We start from the raw sequence: 22,042 nt of genomic DNA on the forward strand, positions 1-22,042 counted from the left end.
AATAATAAGAGCACCATTATTAGAGGCTCGGCAAAAATATTTGATCAATACTTGCTGTTACTTGCAGCTAAAGCTTCCACTTACGAGTGGTGTACCTTGAAGATGACGCTCAATTAAAACATACAGGGAATGTATAATTTGCAAGACCCTGAGACAAGGAGCAGGTACTATGCTTTGGGGGGGAAAGCACTCCCAGAAAAACACCATTGTGCTGACGGTTAGAAACCCTGTAACGCTCGGGGAGGAACCGAAGCCCTGTTTCCTGCAACAAAAGAGCAGACAGTTGTAATTTCCTGTAATAATATTTTCCCTATAGATCTCAAGTGCCCCCCTCTCATCGCAGGTATCTTTTTCTGAGTGGAGGTTGCAGAGCTTACAAGTGAAGGATCATCTGTGATATTGAAGTAATTAGCCAGTAGGTGGCCATAGCCATTAAGCAATTTGCACCAGTTCAGATTCATTGCTGTGCTACAGTTTGGAGAGACGCCTCTCCTGTTGCTAAGAATGCGTCACTCTTATTCTCAACCTCTTATTTGTCTTTTTTTGCCGTTATTTCAGCCTTTTCTCTGGGTGTGCACAGAAAATCCCCTGCAACTACTTCTGATAAATGGGTGGTGGAGGTGGGAGGGAGGAGAGGAAACGGCAGGAAGAAAAATATCCAGCTGTCTCCTTTGTTGTGCTATCCCAAAATTCTGATCTCAGCGCTACTAGACTGGCCTTTAATATTTTTTTTTAAAGGTCTTCAAAGCAGTCCACAAGCTTAACATGGAAAATGTCAAAACAGCAACAAATTTGAAATAAACGATCAATCAGCAGCCATCATCTCCCTTGCCTATATATCCTTGCCTTCCTTTCGCTGAATTCTCCACTGTGTTGAATTTCAGGACTGTAAGCCTTTTGGGGCAGGGCTCTGTCTTCTTGTACTTTCAAAGGCACCTTTATGGCAATAACAACATTCTCCCATTTATGTAGATATATTTTTAGGCCACCCCTTTAAAACCCCTCTTGAAGTGGCTTATAACTCACAAAACAATACAAATGCAGAAACAAAATAATCGTTATAAGCCTTCAATAATAATACGCCGTCATCAAGCCTAAACACACTCAGGATAATAACAAATGAAAACATGGGGTCCTTTTAGAACTTTTCCGAACACCAGAAATCATGGAGCCTGTCACAGTGCAGGTGGCAATGTTTTCCAGAGATGTGAAGTCATGGCTGAAAAGACTCTTTCCTTTGGACATGCCAACTGATCACAGATGATCAATGGGTACATCCTTACTTTTCACAATATTAGCTGGCTTCCAGAGACTGTAGTTATGCTAATAGAGGGGGCATTTATCTGTTTTTCTGGATTTGAATGGGCTAGGTGAAAGTAAAGGGACCCCTGACCGTTAAGTCCAGTGGCGGATGACTCTGGGGTTGCGGCGCTCATCTCGCTTTACAGGCCGAGGGAGCTGCTATTTGTCCGCAGACAGCTTTCCAGGTATGTGGCCAGCATGACTAAGCCGCTTCTGGCGAACCAGAGCAGCACACGGAAACACTGTTTACTTTCCTGCCGGAGCGGTACCTATTTATCTACTTGCACTTTGATGTGCTTTCGAACTGCTAGGTTGCCAACTGCTAGGTTGGCAGGAGCAGGGACCGAGTGACGGGAGCTCACCCCGTCACGGGGATTTGAACCGCCGACCTTCTGATCGGCAAGCCCTAGGGTCTGTGGTTTAGACCACAGTGCCACCCATTATTATTATTATTTATACCCCGCCCATCTGGCTGGGTTCCCCCAGCCATTCTGGGCGGCTTCCAACAAATACCAAAATACATTAAAATATCACAGATTAAAAACTTCCCTAAACAGGGCTGCCTTTAGGTGTTTTCTAAATGTCAGGTAGTTGTTTATCTCCTTGACCTCCGATGGGAGGGCGTTCCACAGGGCAGGCGCCACTACCCTTGAATGTCCCTTGAATGGGCTACTCTCATGTAATTTTGAGAAACAACCATAAGGTTATTAATGGTACAGATCATGGATGCAGAATATTCAAGCGTCAATCCCTGGCATCTCCGAGTTGACCCAGCAAAGACTTTGGAGAGCCACTGCTGGTGTAGACAATGCCGTGTGAGATGGACCAATCAGTATAAGGCAGCTTCCTAGATTACCTTGCAATAGGTAACAGTGAACAATTGCATGTGCATTGAAAAGGGTTGCTCTAGTACAGTAGCTGCTGCCATAGTGAGCATAACAGAACAATGGCTTTCCATCAAGACTATATATAGACTGCTGGACTTGGTGAGGATTGCATGGAGACACCCCTAACATGAATTGCTGCCTCTGTACCAGTTATGTACACATGGCCGATGCCCTTTATGTGACTGCAGCTGTCATACAGATGTTGATGGTTCCAACATGAACTCCACTGGGCTGGTGATATCAAAGAGACTGCCTAGGGTGTGAACCAGGCCATGGTTGGAAACCCCAAGTTGTAACTTCATGGTAAGACCTCAAAGCTGCAATCCCAGGTACGCTCACTTGGGGGGCATTCCATTGAATCTAGAATTCAGAAGAGACGTACATAGGGGCTGAGCTGCCCAGGTGAAGCTTATCCTTCCGCAAGACCAGCATGGCTGCAATTTTTCCTGAATTTGACTGTTTTATCTTTTGTAACCTGCTTTGAGGGTGTTGTTGTTTTGTTTTTTTACCATCAAGCACTGTATAAATTTTATGAAATAAATAGCTAGCTAAATAAACCAGCCAACTTACTGACTTGGGGTAGTAGTAGTAGTAGTAATAATAATAATAATAATAATAATAATAATAATAATAATAATAATAATGCTGATCTCTGGACGCAGAATCCAAGAGAGCTAATCGAAGATCTGTCTCACACGTGAATATTCATCACTTGATGACTGCAAAGCTAGGCAATGACTTAACATGCGGGAGTCAGATACAGGCACACAGAATTCTCACATGGTGTGTGTCAGTGTTGGGTCTGTTTACACTTCCAGTTCCGGTAGTGGTCGGCATGCATGCAGAATGGGCTCCAGCAGTTCCCATCCGTTTTGGTACGTATACAGTGGTACCTCTACTTACGAATAACTCTACTTACGAATGTTTCTACTTACGAATGGAGCTCCGTCCTCCATCTTGGATGCAGTTTAGATAGGATTTTACGAATTTACACACTTACGAATGTGTGTTCAGAACGCATTAAATTCGTAAGTAGAGGTACCACTGTATGTGACAGTAGCTCCCATTTCACAAAGAGGATGCTCAACAACTCACTAGGTAATATTATAAGCAATTACTGCAAGGCAGTGCCAGGATACAGCAGAGAACGGGGGCAGATGTGCTACACAATGGAATTGCTGCAGGCAGAACACAGATGCCTTTAATCCCCCACTCGTGCCACTCCCCACAAATGGGGAGAATTCATGGAATCACATAATTCTTTAATGTCCGTGTACATGTATCTGGTAATCAAAGCTGGGCTGCAATCTTGTTATTTGGTAAAGGAAATAGAAAGAAAGACAATGCATGTAATTTCTGAAATTCTCCCCTGCTTTTCTTTTTTTGACCTTTGGTATTTGTACGTTATCGATGCTTTCTCTAAACCATTGTACAAAAACACCTTGAAGTGTCAAGCTTTAAAAATGAGTCTTCTTTTCTCTTTCTCCTCTGCAGCTTGGATTATCTTGGCCTTGTCAAAATACATTCTCTAGTTAGAGGTTGGAAATATTTCCCTCCTGGCTCCTAAGTATTGATTTTTTCCCAACACTCGCCTCTGTCTGTCAGCTGAAGAGGTGAAAGGTGAAAGTTCATCCAGCACTGGCTGGCTTTACCTTCCTATTAATGTCGTGCCCTTTCTGCGTTTGATCAGTTTATGTGATCAGCAATAGAACAGTTACTGAGCAGATTCTACCTATAGGAAATATATATATATATATTTAAGCCGTCAATTATTGCAGCAAAGGAACATACCTTGAGAATCAAGAGGTTCTTGAAGTGTTGCAATTATGAAGGCTTGCGGTTATCTGATGTCCCCCCCCCCACCCTCCCCTGTTACATAATGACCACCTCAATCCATACTCTTCCAAGGGAAAAAAACAACCCCACCAACCCAAAGGACCGAATTAATTATTGGTTATGATCCTCTCTGAAGAATAATTAGCCTAGTGATACCACAGGTATGTAGATCTAAGTGAAAAACTGCTGGATGAAGGAGCACATTCTGCTGCTTTCCCAATGGGAAGCTGCCCTTGTCTTAATGTCTCGGCAAATAACTTGGTTCAATTTCTTGGGAGAGGGGGAGAAGACAAAAAGACCTCCCATTTTCCTGTACTATGGAGGGTACTAATTAAATTCCTGCCTTCCTTTCTGGGTGTAATCACATCATTCCTAAAATTAAAATAACGAGCCTTGGTATTTCCCCCCCATTGATTACCTTCCCTAATTCCTTTTGCCTTATGAATAAATCGGATCTTTCTGAAGCTGAGTCTCCACCCACCAAAATGAAATGTCCCAGACAGACACCGAAAGGAAAAAACAGACTCTCTCTTTCCACACACACACAAAACTAAGGGCCAAACTAGGCAATATGGTAAGCACAGAGTCTGCTGCTAAAAATGGCTGTCCTGTGAAATAGTTCACATCTTAAGTATCATGACATTACAATATTTTGCATTTCCCCATCCTCATTTCATATCGCTGAGGGTCACAGCGACCACATTACTACTGCTAAATTTCTCGGTGTTATAGAGTGTGGGTAGCTGAAACTACAATTGTGGTGTATATTTCCAATCACAGCTATAACATGACTGTTGCGTCCGGTCCAGCCCAGCTTAGTGCAACCACCTGCCGTTGTTGAGTGTGGCAATCAACGTGATGATTGTAATATAGGGAAAGCATTCTCTGGTCCAATTTAGCATTTATTTCATAGACATTATCTACACAGGGCCATTGGGTACATGCAGCAGCCAATAAGTGGAATCGCCCAGTCGTTTCTTGAGGCAGACATTTTAATCAGTTACCGTACACTGCGACTTTAGTCATGACAACATTTTCATATAGGTGTCTCATCATGTCATCTTTTGCTTGTAAACTGCCAATGAAGCCACGTACGTCTCTACATTTACAAGGACAAATCCAAATACAGTACTAAACAAATCAATAAAACACTAAAAGCTTACACTGGAATGACAATACAAATTTTACTGCAGTGCTGAAAGGTCTAAGCCGTGATGAAGTTTGCAGTGAGGACTGAGAAAGTCACTCAAGCGCTGATTTGCATGTGAGGGAAATTAAGACTTCTAGGCCAAAAATCCACTGAACGCCGCCTGCTGTAGCACAGTCTACATTTATTTCAGTGAGAGGGTCGTGTGGGTTCCCATTCAAAGCCTAGCGGATTGTTGTAGTTGCTAGCACATAAATATTGATTCTCATGTTTAAATTACTCTTTTTTTTTGCTGGCTAGCTTCCCCTATTGGTTTAAAAGCACTCCATTTTTTTTTTATTTAAATAGACATAATGCACCACGTGTTAGATATCTGCAGAATACATAATTTTAAGAAGGTACAGCATTTAAACTTCTTTCTTAGATCTTTCACAACACTGAACTACTTCCTAGTGATAAAAGCATGTAGCGTGTTTTTCCATGGTTTTATTTAAAGCGGCTGGAATTTAGGAAATACATGTTAAGCATTTAAAATAAAAATAAAAACGGGGCAGTGCAGTTGCTCCACATTCTGCACTTGAAATAAATAAACTGGGGGTTCTTCACACAGGTCCCACTGAACTGAACATAAATTGTGTAGCACCACTTGGCGGATTTTCTCTCATTCAGCATAATGTAACAGGTCTGGTAGACACCCAGAGTGAAACTCCATGTTGCAACACACACAGAAGCTGTAGGCATGTGAAATCAGCAGCCAATTTTTTTGGGTTCTGAATGCCCCCCTTGTAGTTTGAAGTAAATCTTATGTGCATTTGTATTTCCTTGGCTGGCTGTTGCTCTTATGTCAAAGTCAGGACATGGATGTTGTTGCAACATATTAAGAAGGGGAGAGGAGAGGAGCTCTGTACAGAGGCGCCATTTTGGGTGTCAGCCTTCTGCTTATAGAATGCAAAGTTCTGATCACAGTGGGTCTGTGGAGCTTTCTGCAAGCAGAGGCTCCTTCCATTTTCTGTAGTGATGGAGAGCAGTTTTTGCACCAAGTCCCACCGCATGCAAGAAGCATTTAGCCACTGCTGACGAGCTTCCATGCAGAGCTCCATGTGGAGCTTTGAATCATACCACAAGGAAAGGGGAAAGGGTGGATGAACAACAAAGAGGTCTATGTAAGGGAAGTAAATATGACTCTGGAATGCCCAAGGGGAAATGCACAAATGGTTCGTTTCTGTTTATGTCATACTAACATTCTGATTCGGTAGAAAAGAGCGTACATATTTTTGTGTATGCTTTCTTGCCTTTTCCAAATCCTGGTACCTGTTGCGTAAGTTCACTTCAAAAACACGGAAGATCCACAACAGAATTTCACCATCATTAGATAAAATCCATTTAAGCTTTGCTATAGTTAAAAAGGATATAAACTCACAACAACTATGAGATAAACATTCCTAATGGTCTTCAATTTCTTTCTCTGCTTTTAAAATCTCATGTAGATAGATATGTTGATTGCAGCCTGCGTAATCCTATTTACATGTACAGTGTATTGAACATACCACCGAAATGTTTAACAAAAAAAAAAAAAAAATCAATGTATGCAAACTACTAGGAACTGCTTCAGCACAAGCCCAGTTGAAACATATGAGATGAGAGCAAGACTACCGGATTACTCTTGTGCAATTCTCATTCATATCCATGTGGGCGGCATACAAGCAGTGCTTAAAAGAATGTACTCAATAGTTTTTCAACTCAGAAGTCATCATTTTTCTTTTCTTTTATCAATTCATTCAAGATCTATTTTTGGATCTGACAGGCTCAATTTCTGTTGAGCGTGTTAGCAGACACTAAGAGCGGTCTCTCTGCATATTCCCCAGATTTAAGGCAAAGAGAATGCAAGCTAGAAAAGCACATGTCTAAATGCACCACCATTTAAATAAAACAAGTCTCCAGAATGTTTTCCCTGCCGTACTAGGAACAAAACTCCATGTGCATTCACACAGTAATAAATACAGGCGATATTTGAACATCTACACTGCTCACTTATTGAAACTGTTAAAAAATAAAGTGGCAATTTGCTGCACCAATGACTAGTGATGCATTCCATCAAATACTTCCACCTCTTCAAACCCCTGTCCTTTAATGAAATCTAAATGCTGAAAATGTGTTGCATCATGATTAAGCTGACACCAGAACAAAATTCACTGGGGTCATGTTTTTGTTGGGTCCAGTTCAAGAGAAATCTGGGAGAGAGAACCCTCGTGGACACAAATATCCGTATTAGCAGCAAAGGAAATGCTAACAGCCATCCTCTTTCTCTAGTAACCTTGCAAATTTTCATTTTTTAAAAAATAAAAAAAATAACATCACAGTCAATATTATTCTCTCTTCCCTGACATATGAAACATAAAATGGCCTCTTTGCTCATTAAAGCATGCCATCATTTCCAAATCAATCAAGAATGTATATAAGGAAGCATCGCCGGTTTGAAGGAAGTGGAAAATTCTCTTTCCCATATATTTTGCCGTGAAATCCTGAGCCTGACAGGTACAATAAACCTTTAATGCTGTGAACCAGCATCTCTAGTGGACGCAGGGGAGTTCCTATGCACATGGGGGCCATCTGATCCTGTCCTGTAAGTCAAGAAGTGCCATGAGAATGCATGTGAAGACCTGTGTGTGGATGCTACAAGCTCACCTCTCTGCCACCACCCATTTTAGGCTAGGAGCACAGCTGGAGGAGCATCCATGTAAACAAACATACTTTCAGTAAACATCAGGATTCTAAATACTTCAAAGGAAGAAAAAAAAAGTTTTTAACTTAAAACCCTGTGAATCATTTCAGCCACTCTCAAAGCGATTGGATTAAGCCTGGTTTAAATGCTGTGATTTGATTTTTCTTTCTTTTAACTTAATAAAATCAAGATCTTCCAGAGAGTCTTACTGAAGCAGTCGCAATCCGAAAAAGCACAGCTGTTTTCTCATGGTTCTTATTCTCCCTATGGATAAAGGGGGAAACCCTACATGCTGGCATAACTGTTGCAGGCTGCTGGGTTTGGTATGTGTGCCTCTAAGTCAACAACAGCAAGGCTTCTGCTGTACGGAAGCAATTTCCCCTGGCCAATCTCTCTGCGTTACTGGTGCAGACCCTGGCGTGGACCACCTGGTGTCAAGATCACAATGAGGGAGATGAGATTTACAGGGGGTTTCCAAACAAAACTGTATTGAGAGCAAGAAACAAAAGCAGAACGCCTGGCTCTACACCACAAATCGGTGCTCTTTGCCGTCGTGGGCCATGAGAATGACATTGCGATTGGAAGTCCAGATAAGCCTGGCCAGTCTGAGGGCATTGTGGGAGCCTGGCGATGCAGGTTGGACGGGGGGCACCTGATACGTTTTAATGCAACGGAGCTGTGGTGCAGAATTCAGCATCCCGATACTTCCCAGAAGAGAGGTGTTCATCTGCCATCAGGAAAAAAAAAAGAGGACCAGTCAATCAGTATCAAAATCCCAAAAAATTTTTTATGGAGAGTATAGCAGTGTAAAATGTATAGAGCACCCTGTAAGAGCTTAGAGAAGTTGTTTGATAATACTTCCTGGTGGCTTCAATTGGAGTTTCGTTCCATTCATTCTGAACCAATAGCTACTGAGAATCAATAAAAACTTTGTGAGTATCCCTGTTGAAGTTGCATTATGAGTACCATGAAAAACATGGCCGATCCTTCACATTTGCTTTTTAAAAGAGGGGTCCATAAAGGCTATTTAATTATACTGGTAGCTCCCTGATGCATCATTTTAGGGCAATTTTACAGATGTATCTAGAATTTTACACTTGAAAATGTTGGAGGCAACTTGAAATAAACACACTTCTCTATGGAAGAGAACAAACCCAAAGCCTGCCTGTGTTCTATGCCAATTTTCTTTCTTGCAAAGTTCAGGAGCCAAAATGGAACGGTGGCAATTTCACAACATGCCCTGCATTCCTGATTCTGAATTCAGTGCAAAGCTACCTCCCTCCAATGATGCAAAGAGGGAGGTTTTTGTAGACAGGGAAGCTGCATATACATACTGGAACTTCCATGCCTAACAACGGACAGGGTCAATAGTATTTCGCAGGAAAAATCCAACCCCCACCATTTCCAGAGAGAACTGCTGACTCAAACTTTCTTTTAAAATGCTAGTTTTTGAAGATGAGCAATTGCAACATTAATTGAGCTCAGATCGTCTCTGTGACTGTGTGCATTTTAAACCAGTGTTTCTCAACCAGTGTGCCTCCAGATGTTTTGGGACTACAACTCCCATCATTCCTGACCACTGGTCTTGCTAGCTAGGGATGATGGGAGTTGTAGTCCCAAAACATCTGGAGGCACACTGGTTGAGAAACACTGTTTTAAACTGTTGCAGCTGCACAGTCCAGTGTTGGAAACAATCCTCTCTACTGAATGAAAAAAGTTGCGTTTTTGACCCTATATATTTTGATTAGGGGTTGGATGGAGGATTGGAGAGAAAGCAATAACAGGCAGCAGCTTTTTATACCTCCATCCATTCCCTGGGCAAAACATAAAGGGAACAAACCTTTAAATATTGGAGCTTCTAATTCACATGGTAACTGGTCAATTTGCATTGCTTTGTTTCACCAGGGATGTGCTTTAAAAACAAGGAAATAAAGCAAAAGCCCTTTATCGGTGCAACCTGCTAAACCCATTATAAACTTTGAATCTGCATAGAACAGGTGAGATGATGGCCTCAGCTGCGTGTCCGAGACTTTGACATATGAAAACCTTGGCACATCCTAGGACGTTTTTAAGATGTGCTATTGCCGATATCATGTTCTGAATTCTGATCAGCGCAACATAGAAGCCATTACTTTTTCCCTGGACCTTCTCAGCAGCAGAATGGTGTCAGAGAGTGTAAATCATGGCATCTGTAGCAGGGAGCATGCAAGCCCCACTGACATTTTCACAATTTAAATCATCTTGAGTAATAACCCTTTTAAGATGACTAATGTTACTGATTTTCCTGCATTAATAGTAGTACTGAATAGACCACTGGGGGTGGGGGGAGGAATCACTAGTGGACGAGGTCACATTTTAAAATGCAACGTGTTGGCTCATCTTAACTCTTTATGTTAAAGCTGTCTTTTTGTAAAAAAAAGAAAGAAAGAAAGAAAGAAAGAAAGAAAGAAAGAAAGAAAGAAAGAAAGAAAGAAACAAGGGGTAGGGTGGGAATTAAACAAGAGCAGTTTATATGTCGAAGCACGTGCCTGTATAGGAATATTGTCCCTTCCACCCCCTGCAATCTTAGATGATCATGTAAAACATCTCAATCAATACGTCTGATTGCTTTCTAGATCTTCCCATGCAACTCAACTAAATATATGCAAGTGATGGAAGAGCGTTTCTACGGTTCTTATTCACTGCTTCAGAAATCGCACACTGTATGATGATGGAGAATAATTCAATACTCTTTAATGACACGTACAGTTATCATTGGATGACATGCAGAAAGCCAGGGTAGATTAAAAATATATACTAATAGCTGATAGTTACAGGAATGTTACAAGGCAAGGAAGCAATCATTCTGCTGTCAGAGCTTTCTCCAGCCCTCTTTCCCCCCTGCACAGATATCTGCATACGTAGGCTGCAATTCTAAACAAAAGGCACCATCTACCAGGAAGATGTCACTCTTGAACACCACTCAAATGAACAGGACCTGCTCAACTGTGCAACTCCTATTCATTTCAAGGAGGGGGGGGTGTTGTGCAGGAGAACTTTCCAAAAGGCTATGCTGGAAACTTAATTGCAGGAAAGGAGACTCACTCAACATTCACAATATTTTTTGACCATGGGTGCATTGGAAACATGAGGGAATAGCAGTGTGGTGTCGTGGCTCCTCTCCGCTGAGATAGATGGAGGCTGCAGGTCAATGGCTGCTTCCTGGGCTGAACCTACCCACCATGATACTACAGCTCTAGTGGACCCCAAAGTCTGCCTCATCTGTTGAAGCGAATGTGGAACCCCCACACCCTTTGCACTTTCTGTTTACACAGCGGCTCTGGATCAGAAGGGTGGATTGAAAGACTGCACCAGGCATTTTTGCAAGCAGCATGTTTGAATTGCTTTTCTTCTTTTTAATAAGGAATGGTATATATATTTTAAAATAAATATTGTTAACTTGGAAACTACACATTCCCATGGAATTGCCTTTGTTCCTGTATTTTCCAGATTAAAAAGGGGGAGTTTGTTTTATCCAATTCTGAGTGTCACATCCAAAAGTTGAGGAGGCAAAAGGAGATACGTTCATTGGCTGTCAAGCTGTTAGGGAATATTCTCCATGTGGAAGCTAAGCAAAGGTTTTGAATTATCTTAAAAAAAAACACAACCTCAAGTGGCTGAGACTCAACTGATTCTTGGAGGCACATGAGACTATCAGAAGGGGCTTGCCTGGTATTTATTCTTGGGATTTGGTGGTTGTGGTGTTCTTTGGATGTTTTATTACAGAGGTCTGAGTCTGAGAAGCTCTCTTTACTGACTTGTCTGGAGGAACCTCTTGCTTGTGTGCTATTGAACCCGTGTGCATTGAAGAAAGTTCTCAGACATATTATAGGGTGCACTAAGTTCACACAGAGCTCTTGAAAGGCCTTTTGAACCTCCCCCCTGTGCTGCATGAACTGAGAGTGTACTCTTGAAAATATCCAACGTCCCCTTGTGGCTATAACACTGGAGGGGAAGATTGGTCCTAGCAAGCTGCTTGTCTGATAAGGAGCCTCATCTGCCATTACTAATGTTCTCGCTGGGGAACACATGATAGGCTTCCGAGGAACACTAGGATTTCCCAGACTGCAAGCTTTAAAACCCCTGGGATTTTTTAAAATAGCAAACAATGGGGAACTTCAGACTATGTCTGCAGCGCCCACATATGAGACTGGCAGACTCAGAATATGACAGTTTTGAAAAATAGCACTACTCAAATATGAGACAAAGAAGTGTTACACACATGAAACATACCTGCCAGAAGGAAATGTGGCTGTCTATGTTGGAGTACGTAGCAAGATAGCGTCCATCGGGAGCAAAAGCCACGGCTGTTATGGCTCCTTTATGGCCGTGGATGGTCTATAAAGAAGAACAAGAACCATGATATACAAAATTAGTCAGCCGCCACCAACTATAGTAACATTTGGATTAAAAGAGGATTTCAAATATACACCATACACAATGATCAGGCATAGGCAAACTCGGCCCTCCAGATGTTCTGAGACTACAACTCCCACCATCCCTAGCTAACAGGACCAGTGGTCAGGGATGATGGCAGTGGTAGTCCCGAAACATCTGGAGGGCTGAGTTTGCCTATGCCTGATATAGATCAAAGGCCATTATAACTTCAGATTTCTAAGGGAGGTTGCTCTTATGAAGACCAAACTAATAGTTGTGATGTGCAACAATAGCATTTTCCCATGGAAAGAATCGGTTAGCATTTCACTCCTCCGTTGCTGGATGTGTGATTGTTACATCACATGTCAGTGTTTATGTTCTAGGCTGGCGTGCACTGGGACTGATTTGTGAATGTCCTGGGCTGCGCTTCATCAGGAAGCTGCCTGGAGAGGTCTGTCTCATTCCAGGGGCTGCGTGTGCCTCCCAGCCGTGTTCCAACAGAATCAGCCCCATTTCCTTTTCTGAAATAAAATTAAGCTGGAAGAGCTAGCTAGGCAAAAGTGTTCCTGTGTAACTAGGCCTCTGGCTGGTTAAAGAATCCACGGCCTCCTGCGTTCAAATCTTACCCTAAGAAAGAGCATAGCTACCCATCATTCTCTTTTTGAGAGCACCCCACATTTCCCACTTCACTGCTGCAATGCAAAACCACCAGCAGCAGCACCCCACAACAGAACAGGGTGAATTATCCAATGTTGTCACTGGGGGTGGTGATGCCTGGTACAAAGTAAGACAGGGCAAGATATTTCGAGCCCTGTGCTCCTCTCCCAAGCTCATCAGAGCTCTGAATGCTCCCCACCTCTCTCTCACGCACGCACCAGCTATACTCTCCTTCTTAAAAAGCAAAATTAAAAATTGGCTCTGTTCATGCACTGCTGAGGGGAAGTCCCCATGCTTCTTCCGCAGCACATATTAAGCAGGGCACAGGGATGATTCAGGCTAACATGTCGGGAAGCAATATATGCATGATGGTGTCTTCCCTCGACGCACAGAGGGTTCTTTTGACCTATTCTGCTGGCTGACCTTTCTGCCGAGCGGGTCAACTGGCTGTGGAGAGAATATCCATGTAGGGCTCTTAGCAGACGGCGTGATTCAAAGAGCTAGTTATATTCCTACGGAGATCCCTCTCTTAACCCACAATGAATACCTAGAGTTTCCTAGGCTACTTAAACAAGTGCAACGCCAGGAAGAAAATTTATCCAAACACTAAAAAGAAAACGGAACAGAACCCAAACGGATTGTACTTCCATGAAGTTGCACCCTCAGGTGTGGGCCTGTGCAACTGACGTTTGGTTCAATCCATGCCGATGCATGTGGGGAATGAGTGACAAGCAATGAAGAAATGGAGCAATTCTCCCCAATGTTCAAGGCACTCACATATATTTCCCCTCAAAAATTCTTATAGCAAGGCTGTTAGGTAGGTCACCATTTTGACCTCTTTATCGCATATAAAGAGCTGAAGAACAGAGAGAGAGACAGAGAGGGATGACTCTTTCCCTTATGATATTCAGTGAGCGTGTGGCTAAAGGGGGAGCCAAACACATTCCAGCTCATTAACTGGAAATTAGTTTGTATCCTGCTTATTATCTTTCAAAGAGCTTCTTTCTGGTGGTATACGTTAACTCTCCTCTCCTCCTGTTTTATTTTCAACAACAACCCTATTGGAGTAGTTTAGCCTGAGAAACGGAATGGAGACTTGAACCAGGATCTCCCTGCTTTGCCAGTACACCATTATTATTATTATTATTATTATTACATTTGTATACCATCCTATACCCACGGGCCTGAGGGCGGTTACAACATAAAATAATAAAAACAAAAACAAGCCAATAACTCCCTGCTCCCCAACACATTTTGAAGGGTGGTGGATGTCGATCAACCAAAGGCCTGGTGAAAGAGGAACATTTCTGCCATGTGCCTAAAGGTGCATAATGAAGGACAGCATGGAATGTGCATATGGCCAGAAGCAAGCCTCACAAACACTGGAGATGCACTGGGGAGGCTTCACCACATGGGCATCTCACCGGACCACTTGCCTGTCTCCTTGCATGCATTCTGAAAAATGCAGCAACGGATTCTGGTGTGCAGCGTGCACCTATGTGGAAGTGTGTCCCTGCATTTCATCAAGGAAATAGAGGTGCTACACAGACATAAGAATCTGTGGTGAAGGTCCTGTGTGAGTGCCTGGAGGTGGTTGGAGGATGGATGGTGGCTAATGGATTGAGGTTGAATCCTGACAAGACAGAAGTACTGTTTTGGGGTACAGGGGGTGAGCGGGTGTGGGGGACTCCCTGGTCCTGAAAGGGGCAACTGTGCCCTGAAGGACACAGTGTGCAGCCTGGGAGTCATTTTGAACTCACAGCTGTCCATGGAGGCACAGGTCAGTTCTGTGCCCAGGGCAGCTGTCTACCAGCTCCATCTGGTACGCAGGCTGAGACCCTACTTGCCCACAGACTGTGTCACCAGAGTGGTGCATGCTCTAGTTATCTCCCACTTGGACTACTGCAACACGCTCTACTCGGGGCTACCTTTAAAGGTGACCCAAAAACTACAACTGATCCAGAATGCGGCAGCCAGACTGGTGACTGGGAGCGGCCGCCTAGACCACATAATACCGGTCTTGAAAGACCTACATTGGCTCCCAGGACGTTTCCAAACACAATTCAAAATGTTGGTGCTGACCTTTAAAGCCCTAAACGGCCTCGGCCCAGTATACCCAAAGGAGCGTCTCCACCCCCATCGTTCTGCCCAGACACTGAGGTCCAGCTCCGAGGGCCTTCTGGCGGTTCCCTCACTGTGAGAAGCAAGGTTACAGGGAACCAGGCAGAGGGCCTTCTCGGGAATTGGCATCTGCCCTGTGGAACGCCCTTCCATCAGATGTCAAGGAAATAAACAACTATTTGATGTTTGGAAGACATCTGAAGGCAGCCCTGTTTAGGGAAGTTTTTAATGACTGATGTTTTAATGTATTTTTGATCTTTTGTTGGAGGCTGCCCAGAGTGGCTGGGGAATGTATAAATAAATAAAATAAAATAAAATAAATAATAATTTGGAGCCGAACCGTTGGCCCATCTAGATTGTCCCCCAGCAGTTCCTCGAGTTGCCAGGGTCAAGCCCATACGCAGGCAACTCCTGTGCTGGAGTACTGAGCGACAGCCTTCCCTCTAAAGCTACGTTAGCACTGCTGCAACTTAGCTATCATTGTTTTGATAGACACCACCATCATATGGCCTGTTTCAGCAATTTGTGCCTAACAGCCAGACTGCAGGATTGATTAGGGCTGTCACATTCACAAGTCTTGTGCTGTTACGTTTTATTAGAACTTTAGGTAAAGGGGAGATTTCTGCTGCTTACAACTGATTTAGGAAGAAGAAGCCTTCATATTCTTTGAGGTTTCCCCCCCTCCCCGCCCCCGTTATGCAAATTTGTTGCAAGCCACTTTGAAGATTGGGATAAGAGAGAATACGTAACTAATCTCTTTCCTGTTGCCTAGAAAACTGTCCTGCCCATCTATACTTTCGTCTGTAGAGTTTGTTTTGCAGGCTTCTATCCTTACTTGCCCCTTTGACAGCAGAAAAGCTCTTGGAACGAACGCTGCCAGTTCACAACATTCTACGTAGACTCTTAATCCCAGGGTTCGTGGGTTACGTTGGGCGAAAGATTCCTTCCCTGCAGGGGGTTGCACTAGATGGCCCTTGTAGACTTTTCCAACTCTACAATTCTATCATTTCAAGTTCATTCAATATAAGCTGCAGCACTTTTACCCAACCCTGGTGGCCTTCAGATGTTTTGGATGACAACCGCTGCCACCTGTGGCACATAATTAGAACCACTGCCATAAATAATGCTAATAAATAATGATAATGCAGCCGACTCATGTTGCCTAATGCCGGCGCATGCATAGTTTTGGAGCAGCAAATTTAACTGCACGGTATGTCCCTGACCCCCCCCCAAAAAGGTTTATAAAATAATAAAATGCAGTTCCCATTGTGTTATATCGAAGATCTAGGGTAGAGGCATGCAAGTGCGCAAGCCCTCTGAGCTGTCTCTGAGCACAGACTCTATCGGTGCAGCCATATTATGTGTCCTGAGCTCACGGAGCTTTGACAACAAAACTCCCATGATTTGAGATAGCTGGAAAATAAGCCTTACAAGGCGGCAGCTGGGACCCAGATCCATAACTCCCTGCCTCACAGAAAATGGTTGCTTAAAAGAGCCCACAGTAGCATCATGAGAATTGGCCTCTACTTGCAAACTCCAGGGGAGCCTCAGCATTACGTTTATAGCGAAGGCTTGAACTTGATTAAGTCTGACATCAATTCACTTCTCCGGGAACCCCACCACTGTGTGCTATCCAAATAGGTGCAGGAAGAGACAGTGGAAAAACAGTTTTCCTTGGTTGGCTTGTCTACAACCTACAATTTTGAGAATTGTGGGTTTACGCATAACTCATTTCATAGTAAAACAATGCTTCCTGCAAAAGATTTCAAAAACATGGTCCTGCCAGACCCTCAAATCTTTCAGGGCCAGGTTTAATACCCTGAAATCCCTAAAACCAAAAGGGTAAATCTCTCCAGTTTAAAGTACTCTCCAAGGCTGATTGCCAGAGAGTAAAGATGCAATATCTGTCATAAACAAGACACACTGGCTTCAGCAAACCCCGTGCCTTATGTAATCTCCACTATGAAATGATAAGGAAAACTAAAAGGCCGATTAGTTATGGGGTTCAATATTTTGGCCATCATATTCCTCAGCACTTAACAAGCAATTAATATTTGCCAATGAAAAATGTTTGGGTAATTCAAAGGTGAAAATCAATACTGCTAGCAAACTTGTTGCACTCTTGGCCACTGACAATTTATCCAAATAACTACAGTCCTTAAGGGAGCCAAATCGCTTTGATGTTTTAATTTATGTGCTTTCCTTGCAGATGCTAATCCTTTAAAAACAGATTTCCCTCTCCTCGGTGTAATTCAGGGTGCACTTTGCAGGGCTCACTCTTATTTATTCATCAAATAAACAAGTATGTGCACGCATCCATGCAAAGCCTTGCATTTGAATCAAAAGCATTTATATTTACTGGGTTTTGCTGGGCAAAGGGCAGCACATTTCTGAAATAAAACCTGTCCGGGAGGATGTATTTAGCAGCAGCTTACAAGACGTATGATTGGCACTTAGCATCTGTGAAAGGTTTGTGTTTATTAATGCAGAAAACAAAAAAAAATCAGTAGCATCAGAAAAGAAAATATTAGGGGGGAAACCTTTTGCTTGGCCAATTGCTCTACAGGGGGGGGGGCAGACACTCAAAGTTCCTTATTGTTAGTTATTTAGTTATGTTTAATTTGAAAGCCCTCCCTATCAAAAGGCTCTCTGAGCAACTCTCAGAATAAAAAATAAGTAATAAAAAAATACAACAATATGACAAAAACACAGTAAGGTGAGAGAGAAAAATCGGCTAAAAAGGACAACAGAATTCAAAAACCAGCAGAGCTAGAATAAAGTTTAAAATCAACAACATGATTGTAAAAGGCCTGAGACAATAAAACGTAATCTGCTCGGCCCTGAAAAGATACTAAAGAAAGCACTGGGCGGGCCTTTCTGGAGACGGCATGCTACAACTGGGGTGCCAACACTGAAGAGGATATTTGATAGCTCACTTCGCAGCTGTCCTCTAAGGAGGGCTTAAGAAAAAAAGATGTCAGAGTCTAGGTGGGAAGAGGTGATCCTTCCAGTTCTGACTTCTATACTGGGAGTCCAAGGCAGGCTAGTCCATTAGGGCAGATAGGGCTATGCCCCACCAATCTCAGTCTGCCCAGGGTGTTTTACTGCCTCTCGGTTTCCTTTGCCCCTGCAATTCGGCAGGGAGGATGGTGACAAAACGAGAATTAGTTGGCTCTGCCTGTTGCTGGTACCAGCTCCACCTGCCTCCAGTCTCCTGGCTCCTGAACAGGCACCAGACAGCACAGTCAGCAGGTATGGATAATCCATTGCCAAGGCAAATCTTTACTTGTATTTTTAATATTTTGTTGGAAGCCGCCCAGAGTGGCTGGTGAAACCCAGCCAGATGGGCAGGCTAATAATAATAATAATAATAATAATAATAATAATAATAATAATAATAAGTCAAACCATAATAATAATAATAATAATAATAATAATGAGTCAAACCATTGAACTGTCTCACAACGATTTTAAAATAGACATGTATATATCACATGGGACCCCAGGGCATTTGTGCTACTGAGACAACATATGTAAGACGAGATCTGGAATAAATGGCAAAACGTTATGTACAGTGAACAATTAGATATACTGTAATAATAAGGCTGGGATGCGAGAATAGGGCACCCTTGGAGCAAAGAAATCAGGACTTGACTCCTACAACAGAAATTATTTATGGAATTTGTTGCCGTGAGATGTAATGGTGGCCACTAGCTTAAGAAGGGATTAGACAGATTCTTGGAGGATAAATGTGTCAATGGCTATTGGTCATAATAGCTGTATGGAAGATCCATGTTCGCAGGCAATTTGCCACTGGATACCAGTGGGGGAGGGTTGTTAGACATGGGTGCAAACCCCATGTTAATTGTGCTTTTTGAAAAGCGCAGTTAACAAGGGCACTTTTATTTTTAAGGAAAGGCATGGGCTGATCCTGCACTGCACTCCTGATTATTTGTTTATGAAATGGATTTATATGACACCCAGTAACCCGGTTCTCTGCTGCATTGACAACCCCATAACATGATACACAAGTCCTTTCAGGTGCTACAGACTTTTTTTGTGGGGGGTTTATCTAGGCTGCATTTCATCAAGTAGCTCCAATTAACATCTAATAGAATCCGAGTATATGGCAACTGACAAGCAATCTCCACCGCACCAATTCCATCAACCCATTACAGACCTTTCAAAATGAACTGGAAAACCATGCTAACCATTTGCGGACATCAAGGAGATCTGCACAGCCAATGTAATTCCGTGTATACACAAGAGCTGTCCTAATTTTCCTTTATGGCTACATCCCCATGTGTTGTGTCTGAGAGGCTCCAAAATTCATGCATGCATTTGTAGAGCATGTAAAAAAACAAATGATGAAACACAACTAAGAAGGGACATGGGAGAGTTTTAGAAAATGCATAGTGCAGCATTTTGGGGCACTCCCCACCCCGAAGCTTTGGACTGCAACTCCCATAATCCTGACCACTGGCCAAGCTATCTGAGAATGATGGGAGAGGTTCAAACAACGTTTGAAAGGCACCATGTTGGCTAAACCTGATGTAGAGCGTGGACCCTGTTTTCAGCATCCCTTAAATTCACTGGAAGCAGATCCAGGATAAGACAAAACAAAATACTTCTTCAGGCAACACGTAACTTAAGGAACTCACTGCCGTAATATGGGGCAATTGGTCACTATCTCAGAGGATAGGCCCATCAACAGTGATCAGCTATTCACTTCTGAGTACAAGATGAGGAGGTCTAACAATAGGGTAATACTGTTATTTTCATATCCTGCTTCTGTGTTTCACAGAACCATCTGGCGACTGCGGGAAGCAGAATGCTGAACCAGAGAGGCCCCTTAAGTATGACCCAGCAAGCCTTTCTTAATAGTCTTATGCTAAGAGTGGTGTCCAAAAGGTAAGGAATATCTCAGGGGAGCCAATATGGGAAGACTGAATCAAAGTAATTAAGTTGTATATGGCTTCATTCTGACCTGAAGGCAAAATTTGTTCCTGATCACTAGTTGGAGGAATTGGTTGGGGCAGAGCTTGAATGATCATCATCAATGGATCAATCCTGCCTTTGAATGGTTTGTTTTCTTCAAAACATTTTCAGCACTTCACCCCAAAATCCCTTCCTGAGTTGTGAGAGTCCATCGGTTTCTTTAATGTAAACAATACCTACCTACCTGTAATTCCTGGTTAAAAGTTACCCTGAAGTAATGTTATTAGCAATTTCTTCATGCAAAGACCACTTTCTCAACCCCTCTCTGTACGGAAACTAAAAAACATGACCTCCAGAACTAGGGTTCACATTTTTCTTTTACTTTAGGGTTAACAGAAGAATTGAACTGGAACTCAGTATTTGATCTTTGCTTATAAAATAATAAAAAATAAATAAAATTATATTGACGACCATTGGCAAAGACAGGATGCTCGGCATTATGGACCACTGATCTGACACCATTAGGTTGTTATGCAGCTTTCATGTCAAAACATGTTTACATGCATCTTTAAAACACACTCCATTCTGCAGGATACAATTGCTTTTGTTCATTGTGTACCTAGCCATCTCCATACTTTGCATGATCACTAAGGCATTCCACACATTATGTGGTTTGGCAGAAGTACACAGAAGACAGGAAGCTGCAACCAATCATGTATTTGCTATATGTACAGTTAAAATTTTTAGAGGTACGTAAAAAACAAACAAACCCTTATGTATGAGCCAATAACTTTGAGAGTTTTTCATGTACTCAGGCATATGTCCTTCAATTCAAACTGCATGCTTATGTGAAGGATGCATATTAGAAGCCAACAAATGCATATCCTCTAAGATAATTTTACATTTAAGATAAAATCACAATGACATTACAATTTTCACAAAGATCTGCTGCAAGAGGCTTCTCCCAGTGTAAGTGAATATTATGAAAATTCAAAGTACGCACCACTCCCCAAAGTGCCATTTTGCCCCTGAAGGGGGGAAAATACATATTGCTCCTACATGCATTTACTACAAGTAAATCTCTTTTATTTCAGCTGAACTTCCTTTCCTATTGTGTTTCGCATTGCTGCCTCAGTATTAAGCTTTGAAAGGGTAGTAATGGTGGAAATCACACGCTTATGTTTTGAAATTAGTTTTCAACCTCCCCCCCCCACCTTCAAAATGTCTCTCCATAAAAGCTAGATTCACACTAGATACATTTTAATGCAGACATACATCTTAATTTTATAATTTCCTAATGCTATTATTTTGCATCAGCCACCACAAATTACTTTGTATTAAAACATAAAACTGCATGATTTGACAGCCAGCATACAAACAGAGCAGAAAGTGACCTTGAACAGCAGTGTATAAAAATACATTTATCACTGAAATGGCATGCTGGCTGTCAGTCAATATATGCCTCTCATTTGTTCAGAGGTTCTCCTGCTGTGATTCCCTCATTACAATTTGCTTTTACTTCCTGGGCAAATGACAAGCTGAAAATGAGGCAGCGTCTTTCTTGACCAAACTTAATCCAGAAAAAATTAGACAACAGCTGCAGCCATCCAAGTGTTACCGGGTGTTCCACAAAACGTTATCTAAAACATAACTGTTTTATATACATCCTCGGCGTTACGCGATGCTAAACAGGAGAACCACCAAATGTGTCCCATATCCTCTAAACCCATCACATTTTATTAAGTTATTTACGCTGATCTCTTAAAAAAAAAAATCAATGCAGCCTATTTTTCAAGCACGCCAGACATTTACAAAGATTTGATTTACATTCGCAGTTTAAGAGGCTCACGCTTCTTTTCTGTTTCAGATATTTCAAGATGACACTGCCAAAAATTAATATGGCAGTAAAGTCAACAGCGGATTTTGAACAGTTATTCCTAATTAGGAGCACTCGCCTCTAAGTGGATGTAGTTAAGGCCTGCCTCACAGATTACAGTAAGGGGCATAAAATACTTC

At 42.4% G+C, this 22,042-nt stretch overlaps 1 protein-coding gene across 5 annotated transcripts in view; it reads right to left on the bottom strand.

Annotated features, from left to right (window-relative positions):
• Positions 1-4,914: 4,914 nt before the first annotated feature.
• WDR7 (WD repeat domain 7) overlaps positions 4,915-22,042 on the bottom strand; it is a 213,457-nt gene continuing 196,329 nt past the window's right edge. For all 5 annotated transcript variants that reach the window (XM_060280352.2, XM_060280350.2, XM_060280349.2 and 2 more), the window contains 2 exons: positions 12,167-12,271; positions 4,915-8,621 (listed from right to left, as the gene is read on the bottom strand). In XM_060280352.2, coding sequence (XP_060136335.1) covers positions 8,418-8,621; positions 12,167-12,271 — 309 coding nt within the window. In that variant the 3' untranslated portion in view covers positions 4,915-8,417. The remainder of the gene's footprint in view (positions 8,622-12,166; positions 12,272-22,042) is intronic.

The sequence above is a fragment of the Zootoca vivipara genome, chromosome 10 (assembly GCF_965207765.1).
Source record: "Zootoca vivipara chromosome 10, rZooViv2.hap1.1, whole genome shotgun sequence".
In the NCBI taxonomy this organism is placed as follows: Eukaryota; Metazoa; Chordata; class Lepidosauria; order Squamata; family Lacertidae; genus Zootoca; species Zootoca vivipara.